This window comes from Protopterus annectens, chromosome 8.part0 (genome assembly GCF_019279795.1).
Source record: "Protopterus annectens isolate FY-2018-M chromosome 8.part0, PAN1.0, whole genome shotgun sequence".
NCBI classification, from domain to species: domain Eukaryota; kingdom Metazoa; phylum Chordata; order Ceratodontiformes; family Protopteridae; genus Protopterus; species Protopterus annectens.
The window spans coordinates 149,774,084-149,801,973 of record NC_056741.1 but is presented as its reverse complement, the minus strand read 5'-3'; the positions used below and the strand labels follow the sequence as shown (position 1 = coordinate 149,801,973).

Here is a 27,890-nt window from a genome sequence, read left to right as displayed (position 1 = left end):
AGATACCAAAATCTTGATGTTTTTAGTTCGGTATCTCAAAACTCGAGATTTTGGTATTTCGAAATTTAAAAGTGGACCCCCAGTTTTAGACACAGCCTGGTGAAGTTATAACAGTTAACACAAGTGACTCAAAAGAGAGATAATAATACCAGAGTTTTTCTAAATAACACTCAGCATGAGACGTTAACATATAGCTAGTAATAATACAGAAAATAATACACAATTTTTTTCATATAATTTAAAGCAGCGCGGCTGGTAGTTAGTGCGAGGATTAAGGCTCCAAAATGTAAATGAACTGTTTGCTGTACTCAAGGTACAGCAGGATTTGATTCCTTCTACTTCCATTTGCCAACTGTGTGAAACTGAGCAAGTCACATAACCATGTTGTGTCCCAGGTTGCCCATGAAAAGGGACATTTGTGTTTAGTGGGTTTACCCGGTTAACAAATCTGCAAAAATAAAATGAATAGTATTTACATTAAGATTATAACACTTGAAGAGAGATATAATACGTATAGTATTTACGTTAATATTCTAATGTCATGCAAAATGGAGGATCTAAGGAGAAAATGAAGGCAAGGGAAGAATCAGTAGTTAGGTGATATTTAGAAATCAAAATATCTAAATTGTCCATTTCAAAACAGTATCTGATAAATAAATACACAAGTGATACAGCAGATGTACAGTACAAAGATATTTAAGAAATATGGTATTTTTGAAAACAGATATGTCAGATTTATAATTCTGAGAGCAGTAAAAAAGGCCTAAAGACTGCAAAAAAAGTAAAATCATATATATAAGACTAGAATGGACTGATGGAAGGGAAGCCCTGCTGGATAGAGTTTGGGTGGGATTCATAAAGGTTACCACTAAGTCTACACCATGTGTACATTGTTCTGAGAGAATAGACAGCAAAAGCATAATTCCCTTCTTCCTCCAGTTTTAGCTTTCTTATTGATTTTGTGCAGCCTTAAATATCAAAAGGGTTCATAAAGATTACCACAAAGAGTGTATATTACGAATAAACTTAGTGTAACTTGTCTGAATAGACAGCATAAGCGTAGAGATATTCTTGAACTCAGAAAGTGTACACTTAGTGGTAACCTTTATCTGCTGTAGAACATGGGCTTCAACTGGTATAATCTGTCTTTTAAACTGAACATGTTTCATAGTGAATGCCATTGCAGGATTTTGCTTGAATATTAATACAGGTAAGAAATTTACACAACAGAAAATAAAAAAACAGTGCAAGATATTCAAGAAAATGGTATTAGATTCCAGTTGTGTTACAAATATGGAGGCCTTTTTTTCTTGTATGTTTTGTTTAAGGATACTAATGAACTTGTTAATTTTTTTTTTTCTACACAGGGAACGTGAACTTCACTATTACTGCTGAAGCAATACAAACTAATGAGCTCTGTTATAATGAAGTTGTAATTGTGCCAACAAGGGGCAGAAAAGACACAGTGATCAAACCCCTTCTGGTGGAGGTATGGTGCATTGTTTTATAGCTGAACAACTAAATTATAGTGAAGAATATAATACTATACGTCTTTGTATTTGATGGTGTCATTTTCATTCATTCCTTGACAAATGGATTCAGATCCAACCCTCGGATCTGACTCGGCCGCTTATTCCAGCTTGTGGAACACTGAAACTCTCAAGCTCCTCACTTACCCATAATGCACTCGCCCCCTACCATACCTCAGATCTTGTTTGATACCTTCAGATATGGATGTGATCACTGTGAGCTCTTGAGTAGTAGTAGTAGAATTTGTGAGTAAAAGTATTTTTTTCCATATTTATTTATCTTTCTACGATCCTTCCTTATTTTTCTACACGTTTTTAGTGTAATACTGTATTACCATAGTTGGTGATCTCGCTTCTCTCCTTTCCCTTTTTATACTTTTAAGTATATCTTCATATTACCAATGTCGGTAATTCTTTTTCTTTTTCTATAATTTTACAAAAAAGAAAATCTCTTTCTCTCTCTACTTGTAGTTAAATATGGCTAAAAAACCCTCCGGTTTTAAAAAATGTACTGCCTGTGGCCATAAAATTCCTCTCCCTAATGTATATGCTATGTGTGTATACTGTTTAGGCATGACAAACTTAGATTCAGCCTGCAACATATGCAAAGCCTTTAACCCTAGGGCTCTTATTGACAGAAAAAGAAAGGTGATTTTGAGAAGGTTACTTCCTTCAAAATTTTCTGATACAGCAATTGTGGCTCAAGCAGCTAAAAAAACTGACAAAGAAAAGAGGCTAAGAAGGCTTTCCCAGATCCTACAAGTTCCTTGACTCCAAGTTCGGAACCACCTCATAAGATTTCAAAACCTTTGGATATAACCTCTTCATATCCAAAGACAAAAACATTGGATCCAACCCCCTTGGATCTGAAGAAGCATTTGGACAGGTCACCACAATTCAGATCCCCTCTACACTTGGATCCGGTGTTCTCTCATCTTCCATCTCCCTTTCTGGAAAGGTCTCCTAAGCGTAATCATTCTAGGGCTTCATCAATATCATCTTCTTCTCACTTCTCTGGAAGTTTGACCAAAGCAGATGTGGACAGGATGATGAGAAAATTCCTCTCGACACAAATTTAAATGGGGGTTCTTCCGGCTTCTACCCCATTGGGTCCAGAGACCTTCATGAGTACTATCCTGCCTATACTGTCTCCTTCTCCAATCAGAGTTTTGGTTCCAGAGTATTTGGATCCAAGTATCCTAGAGCCATCCATATCGGATCTGAAGATTTTCATATCTTCTACTCCAGTACCATCTCTGAGTGGACCAACTCAGAACACTTTGGAGCCTGATGACTCTTGAACCATAGCATTGTCACTGGACCCAGGGTGTAGGAGTTGACTCTGCGGTTGTCAGAGCCATCTGTGTCCCTCAGAGCCTTGGAATGGGACAGCTCAGTTCCAAATCCTTTTTTGAGTGGTTTGCCTTCAGGTTGAGGGGAGCCCAATGGTCTGGAGGCATGTCTTCTCAGAGCCATTGGTTTCTTTGTATCCAAGGCATTCTGCTCTCAAGGTAATGGAGAGAGTTTTCTCTGCTCCAGGAGAAGGGATGTATCCACCCGCTTCTGCTCCTACTTTTCAGACCCAGTTGCCTTTGTGTCTTTAGCCTCAACTTCCTGCATCACAAGTCACCAGGATACCCAGGAGAGTATATTGATTTCTTCCAATACTTCTCTGGAACATTCCACCAAAGAACTCCCTAGGAAGAGAAGGTGCAAAAGGAAGCACTTAGACTGTCTTTAAGAGTCTGTCATGGAGGATGCTGTTTTTGAAGATGGGGAAGATCACCACCTGATGACGTCTCCTTTGGGGACATACTAGAGATTCTCAAGAAAAGAGGTGGCTGGTCTACTGACAACCCTTTCCAAGAGGAATCAGTATTTCTGGAAGCCTTTGGAGATGGCTCATCTACCTCCTGGGTGACTGCACACACCGATTAGCTCATTGATTTGATCTCTCAACAGACATGGAAGGAACCTGATTCCATTGAGCTGATCCCTAAGAGACCAAACAGGATCCTGGCACCACCCAAGGACAGGGAATTTTGGAGCAAAGGAGTACCAGTTGATGCCACAGTCATAGCGGCGGCCAAGAAATAGGAACTTGCAGAACAAAGTTCTTCTGTTCATCCCCCTAACAGGGAGTCTAGGGCAGTGGACAGATTTGGTAAGTGTGTATATACTTAAGTGACATTTGCACTTCAGTCACTGAACATTCTGGCACACTTCACTAGACTGCAGAGGGATTTGAATTAAAGAACTTACCAAATCCCTCTCTGGGACTGCGATGGCCTCTTTACTCTGGGCCAGTAATCAAGGAGCCTCAATCCTCACCACTGACACCAGTGAGAGGCAGACACTAAGAACAGGAATGGATTTACACAGTATTTTTTCAGGTGCCGTTCTCTGTATCAAGCACAGTTTCCCCCAAGAGAACACAGGGAGAATGCTACAGACCTGGGCTTGGACTCTGTGTCTCACCCACACCTCAATATTTGATTTTCACACATACACACACTCCTGGGAAAGGCTGGTACAGATTTGGCAGCTCTACTGCTTCTGCCCAGACTATAAGATAACTACTCTGCCACCACCAGTCAGACACTCTAAGGCTCTTACAAGGGTATCCAATTATACTGAGTAAAATCAATAATAATATAAATGGTAGAGTGTAAACAAAGCAGCAAGGTTTTTCTGAGTGGCCAAGGCATCACTAAAATAAGCATAAGTACTCTCAAGATGATAAAAGTATTCTCTAAAAGACCAGCCACAATGAAATTATAAAAATATTAGATAATTAATAAAATATAAAACATGAGAGTACTAAATTTCTAAGTACAATAAACACCAGAGTTTCATCACAGGAGATATAAAAATAACACAGTTGGATAGATTCAAATAGATGCAGAAAAACAATACTTAACTAATCTCACTGTAATTCCTGACTGCCTAAACAATAACTGTTCTCTAGTTAACTTAATTAATACAGCAAGGCAAGATGAGATGCTGAGATGCTTACTTCCACAAGACATGGTGATGAGCTTTAAACTAAAACTGAACTTAATTGAACTGAACCATTTGTGATAACTGACATAAATCTTTTATATCAGGTTCCAAAGAAAACAAAAGAAACTGCTGCGTGAGTTCCATCCTCCCAGTGTTGGTCATAGTATAACATCACATTTGATCACCCAACTCTAGTACAATACACACTCAGAGCTTTGCTAAGATTTGTTGCAGTATCTGAAAGCTATAGAATAATTTCAAAATGTCTAGTCTTCCCTTCCAGAATTCTTTGTTGAAACATATACATTTAATCAGTTGTAATAACATTGTTGATGCATTTTTAACACAAGCATCTGTACAAATCAGTGTGGTAGTCAAATGACGCAAAATTATTTACCAAACTCCAGCTAACTCTGCTGGCATATGTTACACATGCACCGCCCTATTGTCCCTTGCATAGTTGGCAATACCTCACATAATCACACCCCCCCGCCCACTTTTGAAGATTCAAGCTAGTTTTTCAAGTGTCCCTGAAAAAACATTGCTTGAGAGAAATGGCCTGTTTGGGAACCCATTAACATGTACCCTGTCTTGAGAGACCCTCGGCATTAGCATTGCTGACTTAACTATGGTGCTGCACCATCATGTCATTTGCCTACAAACCTAGGCTCCACCTTAATAACTTGATAGTTTGCTGAATGACTGTATGTAGCCATGTTAAAGAATTGTGGCCTGTAACCACAATGAATTTCCTTCCATATAGATAAGGTTGAAGTTTCTGCAGTGCCCATACTATGGCTAGACATTCTTTTTCTACAGCTGCATAACATTCCTCCCTGGGTTGGCTATGATATACAACTGGGTGCTCTTCTCTCTCTGAGAAATCTTGGCTGAGTACAGCCCCACCCCATGGTTTGAAGCATCTACCTGCACAACAAATCTGTTTCTGAAATCTGGGCTGGGTAACACTGGGGTCCTCCTAAAGCCACTTTAAGCTTTTGCAATACTTGCTCACAGGCTGGGGTCCAGACAACCTTATCTGGCCTGTTTATCTTGTCAAGTCTGTGATGGAAGCAGCTATTGTCCTATAACTGAGAATGAACTTTCTATAGTACCCTGCTGTCCCGAAGAATGCCCTCACCAGCTTTTGGGTAACAGGGGCAGGCCATGCCTGAATAGCTTCCACTTTGGTAGGTTCTGGCCTAATCTTACCACTACCCACTCTGTCCCAGGTAGGAGACCTCTGCCATACCCACCTGACACTTACTGGGTGTAATGGTCAACCCTGCCCTTTGCAGTCTGCCAAGGATCTCTCTAACATGCTGGGGCCTCATCATGTTAACATAGTGCAATTTGTGCCCCTGCCTACTGCCTAGCAGGTTTACTATGTAATTAACATAACTGACCTTCCTTACCACTTCAAAGGGTCCCTCCCGAGTTACCTGCAGCTTATTGTGTCTGACAGGAATGAACACCATAACCTGCATTCCCACAGCATACTCTCGAGCTCAAGCATTCCTGTCATACCAGACCTTTATCTGCTGTTGGGCTCCTGACAGGTTCTCCTGGGTCAAGCCCATGAGCTCCCTAAGCTTTGTCCTGAGGTTTAAGACATATGCCACAATAGACTCCTTGTGGGATTCACATTCACCCTTCCACTCATCATGCGTCACTTCGAAAGGCCCCTTCACCCTATGCTCATACAGCAACTCAAAAGGTGAAAAAAATGTGGATTCCTGAGCTACCTCTCTGTATGCAAACAGCAGATGAGGCAAATATTTGTCCCACTCTCTCTTTAACTTGTCTGCAAATGCCTGTAGCATGGTCTTTAGTGTAGAGTTTAATCTCTCCACAAGACCATTAATCTGGGAGTGGTTGGGAATGTTCTTTAGGTGCTTCATTTCACAACACCAGCAGGTCTGAAATGAAACTGGCACCTCTGTCAGTTAGTATTCCTCTCGGGAAACCTACCCTAATGAAAATCTCTAACAAAGCATTTTCCATCTTCTCTGCCATGATGGAAGACAGAGCCACAGACCCAGGGTATCTAGTAGCATAATCTACTTCCACCAGGATATACTTCTTCCCCACAGAACTTGGGGTACTCAGGGTCCCCACAATATCCATAGCTACCCTCGGAAAAAGTTCTTTAATCACAAACAAAGGCATCAATGGAGTCTTGACCTTCTCCTCTGCATTCCCTACCTTTTGGTAGTGCTCACAGGTCCTGCAGTATCCTGTTACATCCCTTGCAATCCCAGGCCAATATAAGTTCTATATAATACATCTCTTGGTATGCAACATGAAAAAGGAATGTCATGGTTTGTGAGAGCTACCAACTGCTGTATTACCTCACCATCTTGCCCTCTGTCAGGGTTCCACTCTCTATACAGTAACCCTTTGATCTGATGTTGTCAGTCTTCATTTATCCTTGGCCTTTGGGACTCAGTTCCAATCTTTGAAACCAGGTTGGCTGTTATAACACCTCACGCAAACCAAAAACTCTAGAGCTAAGTCTCTACCCAGAATACCCCTGTCCAGATTTCCCCAGATCTCGTTTATCTCTCTTGTCGCAAGACTTGTCAGCCAGATTCTCTTGTCAACTAAGTAAAATGTTCATAGTTTTCATAGTTTCTTTTTTAATTTTTCAGCTGTACTATTAATTACATATTTATATAAATATAGTTGAATTTTGTTCTACCCACTTTGCCTTACTTCCTTGTTTATCCCTCTCCCCTACATTTTGGTGTTCTCCTCTACCATCACTGGTAGTTCTTCCCTTTTCCTTCACTAGTTTCTGTGTCACTTCATTTTAGCGAGTGAGCGTGCTGTTTTTTTTTGCCTTGCAGTATCCTTTATATATCATTTTTGGTAGTACTTTCCCTTTCCTACCTTTTTGGTAGTTCTGGCCTACCATTGTTGGTAGACGTTCCTTTATTGTGTGTGTGTGAGTGTGTGTGAGTGTGTGTGTGTGTGTGTGAGTGTGTGTGTGTGTGTGTGTGTGTGTGTGTGTGTGTGTGTGTGTGTGTGTGTGTGTGTGTGTGTGTATGCTTCCTTTGTGTGTGTGAATGCTGTCAGTTGAGAATTGCTTTCCATAGTCAACATGGCAGGCAGATCTAGGGGCACAACTGGGTTTAAGCAAAGCCAAGGTTATGGTAGAAAGATGCCCAACTCTGATGGGCATTCTTCTTGCATGTACTGCTTGGGCCTGGCTCATCTCCAGCAAGACTGTACAATTTGTCAAGCATTCAGTCACCGTCCCTTGTACAAAGGAAAAATAAATTGATATTAAAAGGTCTGATTAAGTCTTCTTTTGAGGAGGCTCTGTCCAAGTCCAACACATCCTCACCTTCCTCCCCCTCTTCTTTTTCTTCTAAATCTAAACTTGGACAGAAGAGGAGTCATTTAGTGCCAGCATCCCCTTTGGCTCTGGCAGCCAAGAAACACAAACCTCCGGCTCCCATACCCCCTGCAGAACTGAAGTCTAAAACTAAGAAAGCTATGGAACTGACTTTTTTGGCATTGTCTGTAGTAGCTACCTCTGTACCACAGGTCTCAATGCCGGCCACCTCAGTACTGACAACTCTAGCTTCCCCTTTGGTACTGGCTTTAACTATGACACTACCAGAAAGTTTGGAACCAATACCAGCCCCCGTTGCCAAAACTGAGTATCATCAATCTTCCCAGGACAAGATATTTCCATTTAAATGACCCCTATGTGGGACAGCGCCCAAGTCCATTCCTAGACAGACCGGAATCACCCTCAGGTTTCTCTGTCCATTCCTCCAGGAGTCTGACTGAAATTGATGTTGTGAGGTTGGTGCATCAACTTCTAATGGCTAGGGGGTCTCTCCCTTCTGGAGATGGGGCTTTTTCCACCAAACTTTCCTCCTGTAACCTCTTCTGACAGCTTAGAGATTATGACTCTGATTCCTCTGCTTCCAGCTGCTCTGGTGCTAATAGACTTTAATCCTCCTTCAGTTCCAGAGTCTGCCTTGAGTTCCTCAGTTCCATCGGACCAGCAGACTCCTGGGGCCGTAGCTCCACTGCTGGATCCGAGGGTTTTAGATTGGCTCCAGTTTTTTGTTTGGGGTTGTCCTTGACTCTCAGAGCTTCAGCTGATGTGGGCTCTTCCTTGGCTCCTTATTTGGGGGAGGGTTTTTCAGAGCAGGGTGGGACCATGGTTCCAAGGTTGTCCTTCTCGCATCTCCCATCCCTCTTCAGGGGACCTGTCTTCCAAGTTATGGAGAGGGCATCGACCTCTGCAGGTTCTCAGCTGGCCCCTCCCATGCTGGAGTGTTATCCCAGGACACCCTCTCACCCAGAGCTGCCACCAACCTCCACACCTGGGCAGCAAGCACCAAAGCTACAGGATAACCCTGCACAGGGCCCCTCTTCTTCAAGTCCTCTTCAGAGATCCTCACTGAGGAGATGCCCCAGGTGCCCCAGGAAAAGACGGGTAAGAGGAAACATTTAGATTCTCCAGAAGAATTTGTTACAAAAGACACGAACGTTGACTATGGGGAGAGTTTCCCTCAGTCACCACCAGAAGCTGTCTCCTTTGGAGACATTCTAGAAATACTGAAACAGAGGGGTGAGTGGAAGCCCAAAGATCCTACCTCTGAGGAGTCAGTGTACCTGTAAGCTTTTGGTGCTTACCCATCTACTTTTTGGATGACCACTTGTGCTGATGATCTTACTAAATTGATCATGCAGCAGGCTTTGAAGGCCCCTGACTCCATAGAGCCAACCCACAGGAGACTGGGCAAAATTCTTTCAGCTCCAGAGGACCACCAGTATTGGGCTAAGGAGTTAGCAGTATATGCCATGGTGGTTGTGGTGGCTACCAAGAAGGAACTGGTGGAAGGGAGTTCCACGTTCATCCCCCTAATCGAGAGTCCAGGAAAATGAACAGATTCAGAAAGTGAGTATATGCATCATCAACCTTTTCTTTAAGGTACTTAAATTGTATGGCACACTTTGCTAGGCTCCAGAGGGATCTGATCAAGGTGTTGTCAGATACCCTTGCAGGAGTTGTGTCTGAGGAAGTCCATGATAAAGTGGCCTCCCAGCTGGCTACCCTACCTATTGAAGAGTGTCAGCGAGGGGCTCTGTCTGATGTACATTGGGACTCTGTTCCACAGTAAGGCAAGTGTCTGGGATGGTACTCTATCCCACCAGCATGTTGTATTCATTGTTGTGATGAGGTTCATATCCCTGGAGTGTGTAGTGCGACTCAATTTTGTTATCCTTAGATGGAGCATGTTCAACAGTTATGTGTTGGACATGGCTCTGTATGTTAGGCAGAGTGTGCCTCTGAGTAGGCGGTACGCAATGGAGAACAGATTTAGTTTTACCAGTTGTGTTGCATAACACAACTATTTGAGGCCAGTAATCATCTTGGTGAGGTAGCTCTGTGGTCTCTACAGCTGCTGGATATGCTTAGTCGAGTACATCCAAAATGGTGCATTATACTCAATGATGGGTCTGATGACTTAAGAGTAGATTGCCACCACTACCTCTTTTGATCCTGATGCAAACCCTTTGTTGATTAGATGGGCAACATAGGATTTCCTAATCACTTTGGCAACATGGTTATCAAAGGAAAGATGACTATCTACTTGTGTCCCCAGATCCCTTATTACCTTGTCAGTTTTTAGGGGGAAACACCTATGTTGTAGTTTGTGGGTACTTTGTTTTCACCAAAGGGGATTACTATGCATTCTTCCACATTGAGCTTGAGGCCATGATTATGACACCACACATCTGTCTCATAGAGTCCCTTCTGGAGAATATTTGTGTCATCCGGGGAGTCTATCATGGTTCATAGGTTGGTACTAGGCTATCAGCCCTAGGGTCTATACAAGCCTAGCCATAACAATTCCCTGGCTATTTCTTCCCACACTATTTACTTCCCTGGAACCATGTCTAGCAGGGTGACTGACGTGATCCCCGGGGTGAATTTCCTTTCTCCCATCCAATCGTCAAGGTTCCTTTTGAAGAGGGCCAAAGAGGCACTCTGCTTGACATGTATGGGCAATCTATTCCAGAATCTGGGGAGTCTCTGGGTCAGTGGCAAACACTTTACAGTTCCCAGCAAACTTAGCCAACCACAACCCTCCTGTGTTGGCATGTACTTTTGATAAGTCTATACCAAACAGGGGGGACCCCAGGACTGAACCCTGGGGGACACCATTTGTTACCAGTGTAGAGTCTGACATGTAGCCAGCAACTCTTAATTTGTGGGATCTATCTGTGAGCCACTTTGCAATCCATCTTGTGATGTATGGATTCATGCCCAGGTTGGTGAGTTCATCTATGATACCTGACTGGGGAATGGTGTCAAAGGCCTTAGTGAGGTATAGGTAGGCTGTGTGGAGCTCATTTCAATCATCTGTAGCCTGGGTAACTGTTTCAAAGAAATCCACCCAGTTCAGGAGGCGTGATCTGCATTTGACGAAGCCAAACTGGGTGTTCTCAACTGTGTGAAGGTTCACAATGTCTTTATTGGTGACTTCCATTATGATTGGCTCCATTGCCTTGCAGATCAGAATTGTTAGTCTCATAGAGCGTGAATGCCAAGGGTCTTTTGTGGCCCCACCCCTGTGGAGTGGGAAGAACATTGCTGTGCAACATTCTATGGGTACATATCCTGTAGAGAGGATGTAGAGAGAGGTGTAGGTATCCTTGATGAATATGGATACATCCCCACCCTATGTGCTATGATCCAGGTTCTGATGCTGGAAGGTATGGAATGAGTAGTATCCTGGTAGTGCTGGTGTGCTCTCTGGAGCCTTGAACTAGGTTTTTGTTACTGCACAGATATCAATATTCTCTATACTGAGAAGTGCCTCAAGTGTGTGCATTTGGAGGCTGAGACTTCTGGCAATGAGTAGAATTTAGCTCACTTTGTGGTTATTTGTGTTGGTTACAAGGTTTGGTTTGTCCTGAGTGACCGGTGTTCCACACCTGAAGTCAACGCCACACTGGTCCGATCTGACCATAAGCTAATTACCCTACATATCCACATTCTGCCCCCACCCCCCCATTAAGGAAACCATGTTAAAACTTTTCTCCAAAGCCAACTTCATGCTTCTTAAGACAGAAGTGGTGAACTTCAGGACACCCATGCAGATAGACAATACAGTTACGACTACTGAATCCTACACAATTGCACTTTATAAGCACTTACATGTGTGCATGGATCGTGCTATCCCAAACAGAACCAAGATGCCATCCCCCAAGAAAAGGAAGCCAATCTGGTGGTCCCCTGCCATAAACAAACTGTACAACAGAAGGAATAAACTGTTGCAAAAGAGGGTAAAATCCCATGAGTGGAGGAGCTCCCTGGTCAGCCTCAGTAAGAAGCTGTGATCCCTGATAAAATCCTCCAAAGCTAGTTACGAAAACAAAATCGCCACTGATTCTAAAGACAACCACAAAGCATTCTATAGCTATGTCAAGAATCTCAATGGCAACACTCAGATCTGCTCTGAATTACAGCGCAATGGCACTAAATATACAGACCCAACTGATATTGCCAACATCCTAGCTGATAGGATCAGTGCTAATTTTACCCCCCTCTCACCCATGAAAGAGACCATCTCTATACCGGAAGAATGCAAAGTTGCTGTCATCATGGCTGCACAGGTAAAAACCACTCTCCAAAGCCAGGAACACAGCATCCATGGGACCAGACAACATCTCAGGCTGCGTTCTACACAAACTACAGAATGAACTGGCACCACACCTAAGTACCATGTTCAGTCATAGCCTCACCTCAGGCATTGTGCCTGCTGAATGGCGCACAGTGACGGTTATCCCACTACACAAGGGAGGAGCCACCACGGACCCCGGGAACTAGCGTCCCATTAGCCTGATGAGCCTGGTTTGCAAGGCCATGGAACGTATCATCGTGGAACTTATAAACAAAAACATTGGTAATCTCCAAACTCTGGACCACAACTAGTTCGGGTTTGTAAAAGTCAGATCATGTCTCCTAAACCTGATAGACTTATTTGAAGCACTCACCAAAGCTGTAGACAAGGGTAAGGTGGTTCACACAGCCTATCTAGATCTTGCCAAGGCTTTCAACACCATCCCGCACTCTGGAATTATAGATAAACTCATTAAACTAGGTATAAATCCCTATGTCACAAGATGGGTTGCCAACTGGCTCACTGACAGAACCCACACTGTGAAAGTAGCAGACTCCAAATCCGACTTCAGACCACTGACAAGTGGAGTACCACAGGGTTCAGTCCTGTGTCCTGTCCTGTTTGGTATCTACTTCCCTGAAGTACAGGCTAACTCAGAAGGTCTTTGGTTAATGAAGTTCCCAGATGACTGCAAACTAGGAGCCATAATCGAAACTACTAACGATGTGGAGATCCTACAAAAGGGCCTCACTGAGACAGATGACTGGTGTCAAAGCCATGGCCATAAGCTCAATGCCAGAAAGTGCATTGTCATCCCCTTTGGTAAAAACTCTGTACCCATGAACTACAACATAGGCAGTAGTATACTTAACACTGAAAGTGTGATAAGAGACCTTGGGACACAGGTGGACAGTAGTCTCTCCTTTGATAATCACATCGCCACAGTAGTCAGGAAATCCTTCTACGTGACACACCTCATCACAAAAGGTTTCTCATGCAGAAAAAAAGAGGTCATTGTTTCCCTCTACTCATCACTCATTAGATCCATTATAGAGTGCAACGCCCCTTTTGGTATGTACCTCACAAGACATCTACAACAACTGGAAAGCCCACAGAAATACCTCACAAAGAGGATTACCGGCCTCAAATACATGCCCTACACAGACCGTCTCAAAAAACTCCAGCTTTACTCTGTCGCATATCACCTACTCAGAGGTGATCTCTGCCTAACATACAAAGCTATGTCAAACACAGAGCTGTTGGCCATGCTCCACTTAAAGAAATCCCAATCCCACCGAGCTTTGGCCCCAAAACCCAGACCGAAATACAAAAGGAGAGGTTATATCCATTTTCATAAAGGATACCCACACCTCCAGGTTAGTGGCACAGCACGAGGCCTCGGAGAACATCCAAGTGCAACTAACAGTGGGCAAAGCTGCTTATCAAATCGTAGCCTGCTACAGATCACCTACCTTGTCTCAGGACCCTCACTCAGCATTCCTGAGAACACTGGAAAATATAAAGGTCCTACCAAACACCATGATATTAGGAGATTTCAACTACCCAAACACTGACTGGGAGAATTACTCAAGTACAAACTCCTTTGCCCAATGCTTCCTAGAGTTTATAAACTCAAACGCCCTGGAACAGCTGATCACCACGCCCACTAGAGGTGACAACATACTGGACCTGATCATCACCAACAAGGGGTATCAGTGTTCCACACCAGAGGTAAACCCCTCGCTGGTAAGATCAGATCATAAAGTAATCACACTGGACATCCACATCCCGACCCCACCCCCAGTCAAGGAAACCACTGTGAAAAACTTTTCAAAAGCAAACTTCACACTTCTCAAGACCGAAGTGGAAAGTTTCAAAGCCCCCTTGCTACAGGATAATGCTATCCAATCTGCAGAATCCTTTACAAGTGCATTCTATGAGCATCTACAGGGATGCATGGATCGAGCCATCCCAAGTATTTATTTATTTTATTTATTTATTTTATTTTATTTTACATTTGTTGACCGGGCTAGTCTGGATATATGTCCATTTTCAGTAGAGGCCCGGGGAGAAAAGCTCCACATTAAAACAGACTAGACATACAAAGTATTAAGTAATAAGTTACAGAACATTAAACTTAGGTTGCTAGACAAAAACAGGTGACTGAGGTAATTTAGCAAACATTGATGGAACAGAAGAATAGCACAAAAATAAGATAAGGTAATAATTAGTTTTTTTTTTTTTTTTTTTTTTGAATGCTGTGGGAAGAAAGTGTTCTGCAGAATATGGGAGATCAGGTAGCTGAAAAGAGGATTGGAAGAGTAAGTGGAGGGGGAGAAACTCAGGAGAGAAAAAGAGGTAAATTACATCTTAGGTGTATATGAGCAACTAGAGCATCTAGATGGTAGAGGCCTTAAAGTGGCAATAAAGTGAGTAAGAAACTTGGGAAAACTGATTGTGATGTAAATAGACAGAGATAGTCTTAGTCATGGTTTGAACAGGGCCATAGCCAATGATTGTTAAGGTATTGTTTTAGTTTCTTTTTGAAGAGCGTAGTTGAAGATAGTGATGTGAGTTCACTGGGAAGTAGGTTCCAACTTTTCCCCACAGTATTAGAGAAAAGAGAATCTCCTGCTTTGTTGTTGGGTTTATGTATGGATACCAGAAGTTTATTGGCTGAGCGTAGGTGTGTAAGATTCTTATATGGGCAGATTAGACTAGTGAGAATTGGTATGTTTTCTAGGTGGTAAAGGGTTTTATGTGCAACATTCAGTTGATGAAATAAAATTTGATTGTGGAATTCAAGCCAACCAAGCTGCTTCAGATTTAGGCAGTGGTGTGTTCTAAAAGGGGAGCTGGTAGCAAATCTGGCAGTATTATTGTAAGAGACTGACAGCTTGTGGAGGTTGCATTTGGATAGATTTGTATATATAGGAGAGGCATAAAAGAGAGTAGAGATAAGGTGGGTTTGGGCAATAGTAGTTCTAGCTATGGGAGTAAGGAAGGGCTTTATTTGTAGAGGGAGCCAAGTTTTTGGTTTACTGATTTGATTGTGATGTTGATGTGAGTATCATAGTTAAGGCTGTGGTCAATAGTTACTCCTAAGAGTTTAGTAGTAGTGTCAGGAGATATGACTGTACCATTTTTAGATTTGATAGTGAAGTTAAGTGGGGTGGACATTTGTGTAGGAGTAAAGAGCAAGAGTTTAGTCTTTTTGGGGTTAAGGAGGAGACACCGCTGTAGAAACCATTCTTCTACAAGCTCAAAGGTATTCTGGGTGAGGGACTGCAGTTCAGACGGCCCTGTGGCTGAAGATATTAACGTGGAGTTGTCTGCATATTGTATAGTTACAGCTTGGGGAATACTAATAGATAGATCATTTATGAAGCTAGAGAACAGAAGAGGGCCTAATATGGATCCTTGGGGTACACCAAGGGTGACAGGTAGGTGGGAGGATAGAGTGTTTTCCCATAGCACTGCCTATTGCCTATTGTCTAGCTAGGACTTGAACCACTGTAATGCTTGAGTATCAAATGAGAGGGACTTGAGAAGATTCAGCAGTAGCTGATGGTTAACCATGTCAAATGATTTTGAAAGATCAATAAAGATAGCAGAGGACAGGGTATTATTGTTGCGGTTTTTGTTGTGGTCAGAGAAGGAAAGGAGGGCAGTAGTAGTGCTATGGAAAGGTCGAAAGCCATGCTGGGAGCTGGCTAATAGGTTATTTTGAAGAAGATGGTCTAATAGCTGACAGTGGATGCATTTTTCCATGATTGTTGCTATTGGAGAGAGGAGGGCAATTGGACAGAAGTTTGAAAGTTCTGATGAGTTGCCACCTTTATGTAGTGGGATGGTATGTGAAACTTTCCAGATAGCTGGGATAGTACCTTCAATAATGGTTCTATTTATAAGGATAGAGATTGGGTAGACAATAACTTTGGTGGCAATTTGAAGGTATTTAGAAGGCAAATTGTCTGCTGAAGGGGTAGAGGGTTTGAGTTTTTGAAGGAGGGTACAGATGAGGGATTTGGGGACAGGGCAAAGTTGGAAAATGGGAGATGAGGTATGTGAAGAGGGGGGCAGATTAGAGGATACATGAGGTAGAGAGTTAGCAAGTGACTGGATGGCTTCAGTAAAGAAGTTATTGAAGGAGTCAGCAATTTGTTTGGGAGTGTCAAGGGTAATTCCAGATGGAGTTGGAGTTTTAGAATTGCCTGGGTGAATGAGTCTAGTGATACCTGACCAAAATTTCTGTGGACTTTGCTGGTTAGTATTTTGAAGTCGGAAGAAGAAGTTTTTTTTGTCTGATATTATAGATGTTTTAGTAGAGTTTCTGAGTTGTTTAAATTTTACATGATCAGATGGGGTTTTAGAGGTACGCCATTTGGCCCAGAATTTGTTTCTTAGCAAATTTTTTTTCTTAGTTTCCTTAGTAATCCATGGAGCTGTTTTGGTGGAGTTCCTAAGGCTACAGGAAGGGGCATGGTAGTCAAGGATTTCAAGGAACTTGGAATTAAAGTATGCCTCAGCTTCTTCAAGTTGGAGGTGTTTTAATGGTGTCCAGTTACATACACTCAGTTCATTTTGGAAGTGTTCTGGGTTGAAATGTTTATTTGAGCGAGTAGTTCTAAAAGTTGTAGGGCAGGGTATATTGAGCTTTTTCCTAATAATATAGGTTAGGGAGTGATCACTAAGGTCATCAGGCAGTATACCTACATTATAGGTTATGCACTGGGTATTTATTAGGATCCAGTCAAGGGTGGTTTCTTTGTTGGCGGGTTTATGGGTGTGAGTAGGTGAGGTGATAATTTGGGAGAAGCCATGTAGATTTATGTGATTAGTTGGGTTGTCAGTATTACAGGTATTCCAGTCTATATTAAAGTCTCCTAGCACAATGGTTTCCTGTGGATAGTTAATGGACAGCCAGCAAAGGATATTTTCTCGGGAGTTGATGTTATTGCCTGGAGGAAGATATGAGCATAAAATGTGGATGGATTTACAAGTATCTAGCTGTAGCTTAGTGATAATAATTTCAGAGTTAGTAGTGGATGGTGGGTGAGCATCTAGTAATGAAAGTTGGAGCCCTGCTTTGTATATTATAGCCACACCCCCACCCTTCTTGATTAGGGGATCCATTCTTAAAATGTTATATCCAGGAGGGGTGATTTCATAGTCTTGGGTTGTTGGTTTTAACCATGTTTCAGTTAAGCAAAGGATGTCAAAGTCATGTACATCCAGTAGGGCATGAAAGTGTGTAACTTTATTGTTTACACTTCATATATTTAAGTGAGCTAAGAAGAGGGAGTTATGAGGCCTTGTAGGGGTAGGAGGGGGAGAGGTAGAAGGTCTACTAGGGGAAGCAGGACTAATGTTGGTAGGGCCTGGATTGGGATGTATATCACCATCTTGTAGGAGGTGTAGGTGTCGCCTGTATGTGTGGATTAGAGAAGGGTTCAGTATGTTATGTCCTGTCTTAATAAGGTGGTGTTTGTAGATAATATGGGTGACTATGATACTTTTGGAGGAAATAGTTGGTAGTGGATGTTATGTTTATGTGTTTAAGGCTAGTTGGTAAAGGAGAAGGGGATGTTTGTTTTTTGGGCTGGTGGAAGCTAGAGTAACTGAGATGTTCATAGGCAGTTAGGGCATAAGGAATGCAAAGGAAAGGAAGTATTGAAAATAGAAGTAGTGTTTTGAGGTAAGGTGATAAGGATGGAATAGGCATAGTGCTTCTAGAGTAGGGGGTGGAGAGTGGAAGGGTGAAGTGTATGTTAAGATAGGAGGAGGGTCTTAGAAGATGGATAGGTATAATGAGATTGTGGGATGGGATTGGTTAATGGTGAAAGTGGGTGTGGTTAGAGAGGTATAAGGTCAGATGCAGTGGGGGTGTGTGGGAATTGTGGGTAGAGTAGGGGAGCGGAGTGAGCCCGCAGGGTGAACGGAGCGGGTAGAGCTAAGTAAAGGAGGAAGACCTGAGGAAAACAATCAGTGGAATGCTGACTACTAGAGGTAAGTTAGGAGAAGGTAGCTGAAGGAGGTAATAGAGGTAATGATTGTTTGAATAGGTCGGGTAGATAAGAGAATTATGATAAATATAAAAGGGGAAAGTGGGACAGAAAGAAATGAGTAAGGTAAAACTAATTACCTAAGAGATTCTATTCAGAAGCTGTAGGCTAGGTGTACTGGGAAAAAGATGCCCTCTAGTGGCTACACCCTGAACTGCTGCAGTAGCTTGAGGGGGATAGGTTTAGGAGTAAGGGTGGGAAGAGTGAAGTCAAGTGCAGGAGCAACAAGAGGGAAGGGATGAAGATAGAGGAGTACAGAGTTGTAATGCTGCTGGCTATCCTGGCAGGGTAGGGACAGTTACTCCCTACTTAGTATGGAAAAATATCATTTTACAAACAGTAACAAACATACTTTCTGGCTTCCTTGAAGGGATGAGTTCTGGGAGAAGATAGCCTCTTTTCCTTGATTTTAGGAAGAGAAAGTAGGAATTATTTAATGCAGGGACCCAGGGTCTTCAGGAAGGGAAGGTTATCAACTGTAAAGCAGGACAGGCAGCTAGGCAGGCTGGGTTGACAAAGGGAGAAAGAAGAGAAAGTAGTGAAGAACAAAGAAAAAAACAGTTAGCAGTTGAGCAAAGTCAGAAAATGTTCTAGTCAGTTAAACAATATACAATAATACACTCTAAATCAATATAGCTATGTAAGAGGGGTGAGCAATGAAAATAAACCTTTAGGTTATATCAGTCAGTTACAACAATAGTATAGTGAGACTGTATTATCTTGTAAACAAATACAAACAAATTAGAAACACTAAAGCAAATATAGGTAGAGTATTAGCAGTTCAATACAGTGTATGCATGACTGTAATACAGGTTAAATTTCATTCACAATGACCAGTAAGCAAATACAAGCAATTAGAATCATTATAGCAAATATAGGTATAGTATTAGCAGTTCAATACAGTGGATGCATGACTATCATGCAGATTAAATTCCCTTCCAAAAGATGTTCTGCTTAACACGCTGAGAATGAAACAGTACAAAATAGTAAGCAACTATACACCTTAACCTGTTAGGCTAGATGTTCTTCGTCTTCCATTGCTGCAGTCCTGACTATTGGGTATAGTCCGCGTCCCAGTCGGCCCGAATACCAGAGTATAAGGCTGACGTCGGTCAGGGCGCATTAGACTGACGTCAGTACGTCAGGGTACTAATGCGCATGACCGACGTCATATCCTCAGTCTTTTTTGCCGCATGGTCCGATGCAGAAGCAGTTTTGCGAGTGCAGGTTGGCGTACTGAAATATTTCCGATACCGGAATTTCAGACCGAAACAGAGTTGGCTAAGTACCCCGTTGGGGAACATTTTGTTTTTTTCTTGCCTCAGTATTTTACCGGATGTCAGAAAAAGTGAATAACTGTATTTCTTGTGGGAAACAGATACCTCATAGGGATTATCATACCTTGTGTATACCTTGTTTAGGGCCTGAGCACGACGTTGTTGGTTGCCGCTCTTGTGCTAGGTTTAAGAAAGGCACTATTAACAGGAGGTTAGACTGTGCCAGGTTAGGGTTTGGGAAGCGTTGCAATTATAAAAGGCCGTCGGATGCTCCGCCCGCTTCCTCAAGAAGCGCAAGGATAAAACAGTGAAGCCTAGGGTTGAGGAACCGGCAGTCCCGGACGTCGGTTCTTTGGAAGGCTCAGTGGAGCCGGAGGTTTTGCCAGGAGTTTCCATGGAGTCCCAGGCAGAAACTATACTCTTACAGGATGTGCCTTCTCAGGAGGTAGGCCAGGCTGAGGGGCTTCTCAGGTGACTGTTCTTCCCTCTCTTCCCAAGGCAGTTAGGGCCTCTCCTTCTGTTGCCAAAACTTCTATGAGAGGTAGGCCTACTTCAGCTTCAGTGGGGCTTCTCCTACCATTTCAGGTTCTGTACCTAAGAAACATATGCTTAAGATGGCAGAAGATTTGATTACTATGATTAGGGGTTCTATGCCCCGCCTGATAAGAGGCCTAGGGTGGAATCTGAGTTTGAGAGTTTTGAACAGTGTTCTGAGGCTTCAGAATCTTCTGTGGAAGATTTGCAGGAGTATCCTACCTATTCTGATTCTGATGTGGATGATTCCACTCCTACAGCGTCTCCACCTGAGGATTTCTCATTTTCAGAGACTTTGCATTCCATGAGGGAGCACTTTAAATGGGAAGGCCAGGATTACTCTGACTCCAGGAAAAGGCTTAGGGAGTTCTTGTTTTACCCCAGCATAGGCCTTTAGCTATTCCTCCTGTGTTGAATGTGGTGGAAGATGTTTTGCAGAGGCTTCCTGAACCCTGACTCTTTGCCTCCTGCTCCTGTTAAGCCTGATAGGTATTATAGGGTGCCTGAAGCTCATAAATATTTGTTTAAGAGTCCTAGGGCGGACCCAGAAACTATTTCCCAGGGGCCTAAGGGTGTAAAAGCTTCTGTGGTTAAAAATCCTGTCCCCACTGATAAAGAGGCAAGGGCTTTGGATAGGTGGGGAAAGAAAGTGTATACTTCTTCCACTCTAGCCATGAGAGCTTTGAATTGTCAGTTTCACATGTTAAAATATCAGAATTACCTTCTTTCACAATTGAAATCTAAGGTGGATGCTTTGGCGGAAGGTATTGAGTGTAAAGAGTTGCTGGATTTGGTTCATGTGTCCGAACAAGTGGGTAAGCATTCTTTGCAATGTGGTTTTGATGCTGTACAGGCCTCCTCGAGGGTGGCTGCTACCAGCTCTGTTCTTCGCAGGCATGCCTGGTTGAAGGATCAGAATTTAGCTGAGCATGTTAAGACAAGGATTTTGGATGCTCCTTTACAGTCTGATGTGTTGTTTGGTTCGCCTGTGGAAGCTGTTTTAAAGAAAATGGAAGACAAAGCTAAGTCTATGCAAACTGTTAAAGATTTTTTGCAGGTGCAGCCACCGAAGTTTAGTAGAAATTGGCCTGCTAAGGGGTGGACATATCCTGCTTATGATTCTCAGTCTAGGGGTAGGTCTAGACGTGGTAGGGGCAGGGCTCAAAGTTCTTTTAGGCCTAGAACAGGAGTTCACCTGCTCAGACTTCTGGTGAGGGCAGGGTCAGTCCTTTCGTAAACAGACCCAATGACCTGTTTCTTCAGCTGCCAGCAGATTCTCGTCTGGCAGCTCCTTTGAAGACTGTCTCTTTTCAAAGAAAATTGGGATTTAATTACTCAAGACAAATGGGTGTTGGATATCATTCACCACGGTTACAGATTTTATTTCCATACAATGCCCCCTTTCAAAGGCATGCCAGACGTTCCTCCACTACTAAGAAAAGACGCTCACAAGCAAGTTTTTCAGTTACTTCACATAGGCCATTCAGCCAGTCCCTGTGTCAGAGAGGGGCCTAGGATTTTATTCTCGCCTGTTCCTTGTACCAAAGAAGGGGAACACGTGGAGACCAATTTTGGATTTATCTCTCCTCAACACGTTTATGGACATTCCCAAGTTCAAGATGTTGACGTTACAACAGCTTTTACCTCTGCTGGGCAAAGATCACTGGATGGTAACTTTAGATCTCAAGGAAGCTTACCTTCATGTGCCTATAAGGCTAAGTTGCAGAAAGTATCTGCGGTTTCGAGCTGGAAATTCTCATTATCAGTTCTCTGCATTGCCCTTTGGCTTATTTACTGCGCCCAGAGTATTCACAAAGGTTCTGGCTCCAGTGATAGCTTACTTCAGGCTTCAAGGAATTCAAATCTATCCTTACTTGGACGACTGCCTGATTCTGGCTCAAGAAAAGGAAGACCTTCTACAGCATCTGGAATATGTTATAGCAGTGCTAAGATGCCTAGGGTATTCTGTGAACGAAATAAAGTCCAGTCTAGTACCCTCTCAAGACATGTGCTTTCTGGGTGTAAGACTGAATACAGCAGCCCAGATGGCCTTTTAACCCCGGACAAACAAAAGAGTCTGTCACTTTACTTCCATCAACTATCTCATCAGTCCGTGCTGACTGCAAGGACAGTCCTTCAAGCATTAGGGTTCATGGCATCTTGTATTCTGGTGCTTCCCAATGCCAAACTGCATATGAGGAAGCTACAATGGTATCTCAAAATGTATGGACACAGCACTGCCAGGATTTGGACACTGTCATTCAAATAATACCTTGCATTCAAAAGGAATTTTGTGGTGGGCTCAGGAATGTCACCTAAACAAGGGACTCTCTGTGACCCGGCCAGAGGCAAGTCAGATTCTAACGACAGATGCCTCGGACATTGCTTGGAGCTCATCTAAATGGAAAGTGGATACAAGACAAGTGGCCTGCCAGACTACAGCATCTACATATCAACATGAAGGAGATGTTAGCAGTCCAGTTTGCATTAATGGCTTTCAAGGAGTTACTTCTTCCAGGGCAGGTGTTGATTCTAACAGACAACACAACTGTCATGTGGTACATCAACAAGGGGAACACATTCTTATCCGCTATGCAGGCAAGCAATGATTTTATGGGAGACTGCGCTTGCAACTAACTCTTCAGGCAAGGTTTCTGCCACAGAACTCCTTAGCAGATGTGTTAAGCAGACAAATCATGGATCCCCACGAGTGGAAACTGGATCTTCATGTATTTCAGAAACTGACAGTGTCATGGGGAACTCCAGACATAGATCTGTTCGCTTCTCCACTAAACCACCAGCTGCCAAAGTATTGCACAAAGGGGTTTCATCACACAGCTTGGAAAGTGGATGCTCTGTCTTTCAGTTGGAAAAACCTTCATGTGTATGCCTTTCCACCTTTACCGCTTCTTCCAAAGGTACTGTTAAAGGTCAGACAAGACAGGCCAAGGATGATTTTGATAGCTCCAGATTGGCCTCGGCAACACTGGTACCCACTTCTACGGAGTCTGGTAAAGAAGCCTCCATGGCTTTTACCTCGGATTCCTCATCTGTTATCTCAGAAGGACGGTCATCTGCTCAATGTCAAGCTTCAATCTCTTCATCTCACAGCCTGGCATATTCTGTGTTGAAACACAGCAGGTCTCAGCTTCCTCAACAAGTTTTAAATGTGATTATGGAAGCTAGAAGGCCTAGTACTAGGAGAGTGTACAAAATGGAAGAGATTTTTATTTTGGAGTACAGCAAAGAATTTGGAGATTTCAGAGCCTAATGTGAGTGTGGCTCTTCAATATCTTACTGAATTATTGGACAAAGGTTTGTCCTTCTCTTCCATAAAGATTCATGCTGCAGCAATTTCAGCTCACTATGATTGTGACCCACCTTTGTTTTCGCATCCTTTGTTCAAGCAGTTTCTTAGAGGCAAAGAATATAAGACCCCACGTAGAGCTCCTACTCCTGCTTGGGATCTCAATTTTGTGTTGGAAAAACTTACTCTACAACCTTTTGAGCCTGCAGCTACTGCTGAATTGAAATATTTGTCATGGAAGACTGCTTTTCTGTTGGCTATTACTTCTGCAAGAAGGGTGTCTGAGTTGCAGGCCCTTATGGCAGTAGAGCCCTTTTTGATTTTCCATAAGGACAGGGTATCATTACGCACTAATCCTTCCTTTATGCCTAAGGTGGTTTCTAGTGTGGCTTTAAACCAAACTATTCATTTGCTTTTGCAGATCCTCAAAATAAAGGGGAAAAGATTTTGCACACTTTAGATGTACACAGGCAATTGCGTTATTATTTGAGCAGGACTAAGAATTTTAGGCAGTCTCAGCAGTTACTTGTTTCTTTTGCTTTGAGTTCACAGGGCAAGCCTGTGTCAAAACAAACTATTTCTAGGTGGATTGGCTTTTGCATTGCATTTTGTTATTCCCATCATGGCAAGGAGATTCCAGCTGGGATTAGGCCTCATTCCACTAGGGCTACTGCCACTTCAACAGCATTTCTAAGGGGTTGGCAACTAAGGATATTCTGGAAGCAGCTACTTGGAGTTCAGTGCATACTTTCTCTAGGCATTATCACCTGCCTATATACTCTAAGACTAGGGCTGGTTTTGCCACAGCTGTTTTACAAGGCATGTTGTCAGCTCCTGCTACTTTATAATTTGCCAGCCTCCCTTACCTCTGCTTTGGGATTCTACCCAATAGTCAGGACTGCAGCAATGGAAGGCGAAGAACATAGTACAGTTTTGTACCTACCATAAATGTAGATGTTCGAGGATTCCATTGCTGCAGTCCATTACCTCCCTCTTTCCCCTCTGTGTCTAGGGGTGGTTGTGTATGTGTGTTTACATGCTTATATTTTATATATATATATATTGTTGTATATATTATACATGTTTTTGGTGCAGGTTGTTTTGGGACTTGTCTTTTGGGTCTTCTGACATCTGGGGCAAGAAAAGACTGAGGATATGACGTCGGTCATGCGCATTAGTACCCTGACGTACTGACGTCAGTCTAATGCGCCCTGACCGACGTCAGCCTTATACTCTGGTATTCGGGCCGACTGGGACGCGGACTATACCCAATAGTCAGGACTGCAGCAATGGAATCCTCGAACATCTACATTTATGGTAGGTACAAAACTGTACTTTTCTTACCAGAATGAACATGCTATGTCAGCAAAAAGTTAGCTAGATTCTATGGTAATAATTAGGAAAAGAAGGTAAAGTAAAGCCTAATACCAAAAGGACCACTACTGTACAGTAAATATATTACATGATACATAGGGGGTAGTGAGGCTCCTCCATTAAGATAACCAATCAACAGAAAAAGTAGCAACAACACTTTATTCTCTGGGCTGATGTAGGAATACTGTTAAGCGAGTAGATAGTGAGACGCTGCACAGTTACTTAAACAATAACATAGTTTAACTAATGTAATGTGAATTAACCCACTGTCAAAACCGCTTTAAAATACAACATTGTGACTGGAGTGATGATGTTTATTCATAGGAAATTAAAGCTAAAACGCCAGTCTAACTTGGCGTTTACAGTAAACGGGCAAGCCAAATAAGTTAGAGAGTGGCTTTCTTTCAGGGAAACGTACAGTGAAAACGCGAGTATAACATGGCGTTTTCAATAAACCGGCAAGCCAAATTATGTTTGAAAGTGGCTATTGAACATCGTACAGATATTAAAACGCTAGTATACCATGGCGTTAGCTGTAAACCGGCAAGCCAAATATGTTAGAGAGTGGCTATTGGACTTCATACAGGTAGGCAGGTCAGCGTTCCACTGCTCCACGTGTACCACACATCATCTAAAAGTCTTTGCGACTAGAAGATAGGCCTGCACTTTCAAGTTAGGTAATTGAGCAAAATATGGCTGTAAAGTACTGAAAAAGCGGCAAATAAAGCCAAAAATGTTCGCTACACCTACCTCTATCTGTGTGTATTAATATCAGACCAAACACACAACATTGGAATCTACAATTATGCCAATATGAACCAGTTCAACAGAAAAGCACATAAGCAAACCGCTATTTATGGCAATGACTACACCAGCACAGACACGGTAACACTTTACAGAGCATAGCAGTTAAAAAGTAATCTTGCCTTCAAGTTTAAAGGTGAAGTCCATTTAAATAAACAACAATGATACAGTGCAAGTACTTAAAATAGGTAGATAGCTAGAGCCCGGGATGCACAGCAGCCAAGGGTTAGTCAAGGAGTTAAAGATGGCGCCTCGGAAGACAGGGTATATTTAATAGGTCATAAAGGATGTGAGGTAGTGAGGGGAGGAGAGCAGAAGTGGGAGGTACAGACCAGGAAAGGCAAGGACCAGGTATATCTAATAGGTCAGAAGGATGTAAGGTAGAACAGTAGGAGGGAGATATGTAGGGGGAGGTACAGATAAGTCAAGACTAGATAATAGAAAGTAATTCAGCAACAGGCAATGGAGGCAGGAAGAGGATAAGACATAATCTAGTCAGGTAGGTGAAGTAAGGAAAGGGAAAGAGTAGTGATAGGGAAGTAAAGGTGGAAATGAGATATTGATAGGTAGGAGGTAATGAAGATATAGATAGGTAGGAGGTAATGAAGAAGAGAGGGGTAGAGCTAAGTAAAGGAGGAAGACCTGAGGAAAACAATCAGTGGAATGCTGACTACTAGAGGTAAGTTAAGAGGAGGTAGCTGAAGGAGGTAATAGAGGTAATGTTTGTTTGAGTAGGTTGGGTAGATAAGAGAATTATGATAAATATAAAAGGGGAAAGTGGGACAGAAAGAAACGAGTAAGGTAAAACTAATTACCTAAGAGATTCTATTCAGAAGCTGTAGGCTAGGTGTACTGGGAAAAGGGTGCCCTCTAGAGGCTACACACTGAACTGCTGCAGTAGCTCGAGGGGGGGAAAGTAGGTTTAGGAGTAAGGGTGGGAAGAGAGAAGTCAAGGGCAGGAGCAACAAGAGGGAAGGGATGAAGGTAGAGGAGTACAGAGTTGTAATGCTGCTGGCTATCCTGGCAGGGAAGGGACAGTTACTCCCTACGTAGTATGGAAAAATATCATTTTACAAACAGTAACAAACATACTTTCTGGTTTCCTTGAAGGGATGAGTTCTGGGAGAAGATAGCCTCTTTTCCTTGATTTTAGGAAGAGAAAGTAGGAATTATTTAATGCAGGGACCCAGGGTCTTCGGGAAGGGCAGGTTATCAACTGTAAAGCAGGACAGGCAGCTAGGCAGGTTTCTGGCTTCCTTGAAGGGATGAGTTCTGGGAGAAGATAGCCTCTTTTCCCTGATTTTAGGAAGAGAAAGGAGGAATTATTTAATGCAGGGACCCAGGGTCTTCAGGAAGGGCAGGTTATCAACTGTAAAGCAGGACAGGCAGCTAGACAGGAATAGGTAGATAGCTGGAGCCCAGGATGCACAGCAGCCAAGAGTTAGTCAAGGTAAAACCAAGACTCACTCCTCCAAAAAGAGGAAACCAGTCTGGTGGTCCTTGGCCATGAATAAGCTATACAACAGAAGGAGGAAACTACTACATGATAGAGCAAAATTCCAAAAAGGAAAGGCATCACTGATCATTATTAGCAAGAAACTACTATCTCTCATAAAATCATCCAAGGCCAGTTTCTAAAGAAAATTGCCAAAGAATCTAAAGATAACCACAAAGCCTTCTTTAGCTATATCAAAAATTTAGGTGGCAACTCTCAGATATGCTCTGAGCTACTGCAAAATGGCAAAAAATACACTGAACTAACTGACATTGCCAACATCCTGGTGGACAAGTTCAGTGCAAACTTCACCCCCCCCCACCCCCAAATGGGACCGTGTCCATCCCAGAAGAATGCAGAGCCCCAGACATCACGGACATGCAGGTAAAAACAGCCCTCTCCAAAGCTAAGAACACAGCATCAATGGGACCAGATGGTGTCCCAGGCTGCATCTTACACGAGCTCCAAAAGGAACTAAACCCTCACCTAAATTCACTATTCAGACTCAGCCTTACCACAGGCTATGTACTCAAAGAATGGTGTACTGCAACAGTCATCCCGCTCCACAAAGGTGGTGCCACAACAGAACCTGGGAATATTGCCCTATAAGCCTGACCAGCCTGGTCTGCAAAGCTATGGAGTGAATTATCATGGAACTCATAAACAGAGACATTGGGAACCTCCAGACACTGGACCCTACCCAATTCGGTTTTGTTAAAGGCAGATCCTGCCTCCTAAACCTAGTTGACTTCTTTGAAACAGTTACCAAGGCCATAGATGAAGGGAAGGTAGTCCACACAGCCTACCTGGACCTCACTAAGGCCTTCGACACCATTCCCCACTC

General features: G+C 42.9%; 1 protein-coding gene across 1 annotated transcript in view; it reads left to right on the top strand.

Moving 5' to 3' along the window:
• LOC122808678 (alpha-2-macroglobulin-like) overlaps positions 1-27,890 on the top strand; it is a 2,073,303-nt gene that overhangs the window by 476,120 nt on the left and 1,569,293 nt on the right. The window contains exon 5 of the mRNA XM_044079658.1: positions 1,368-1,489. Within this exon, the coding sequence (XP_043935593.1) occupies positions 1,368-1,489 (122 nt within the window). The remainder of the gene's footprint in view (positions 1-1,367; positions 1,490-27,890) is intronic.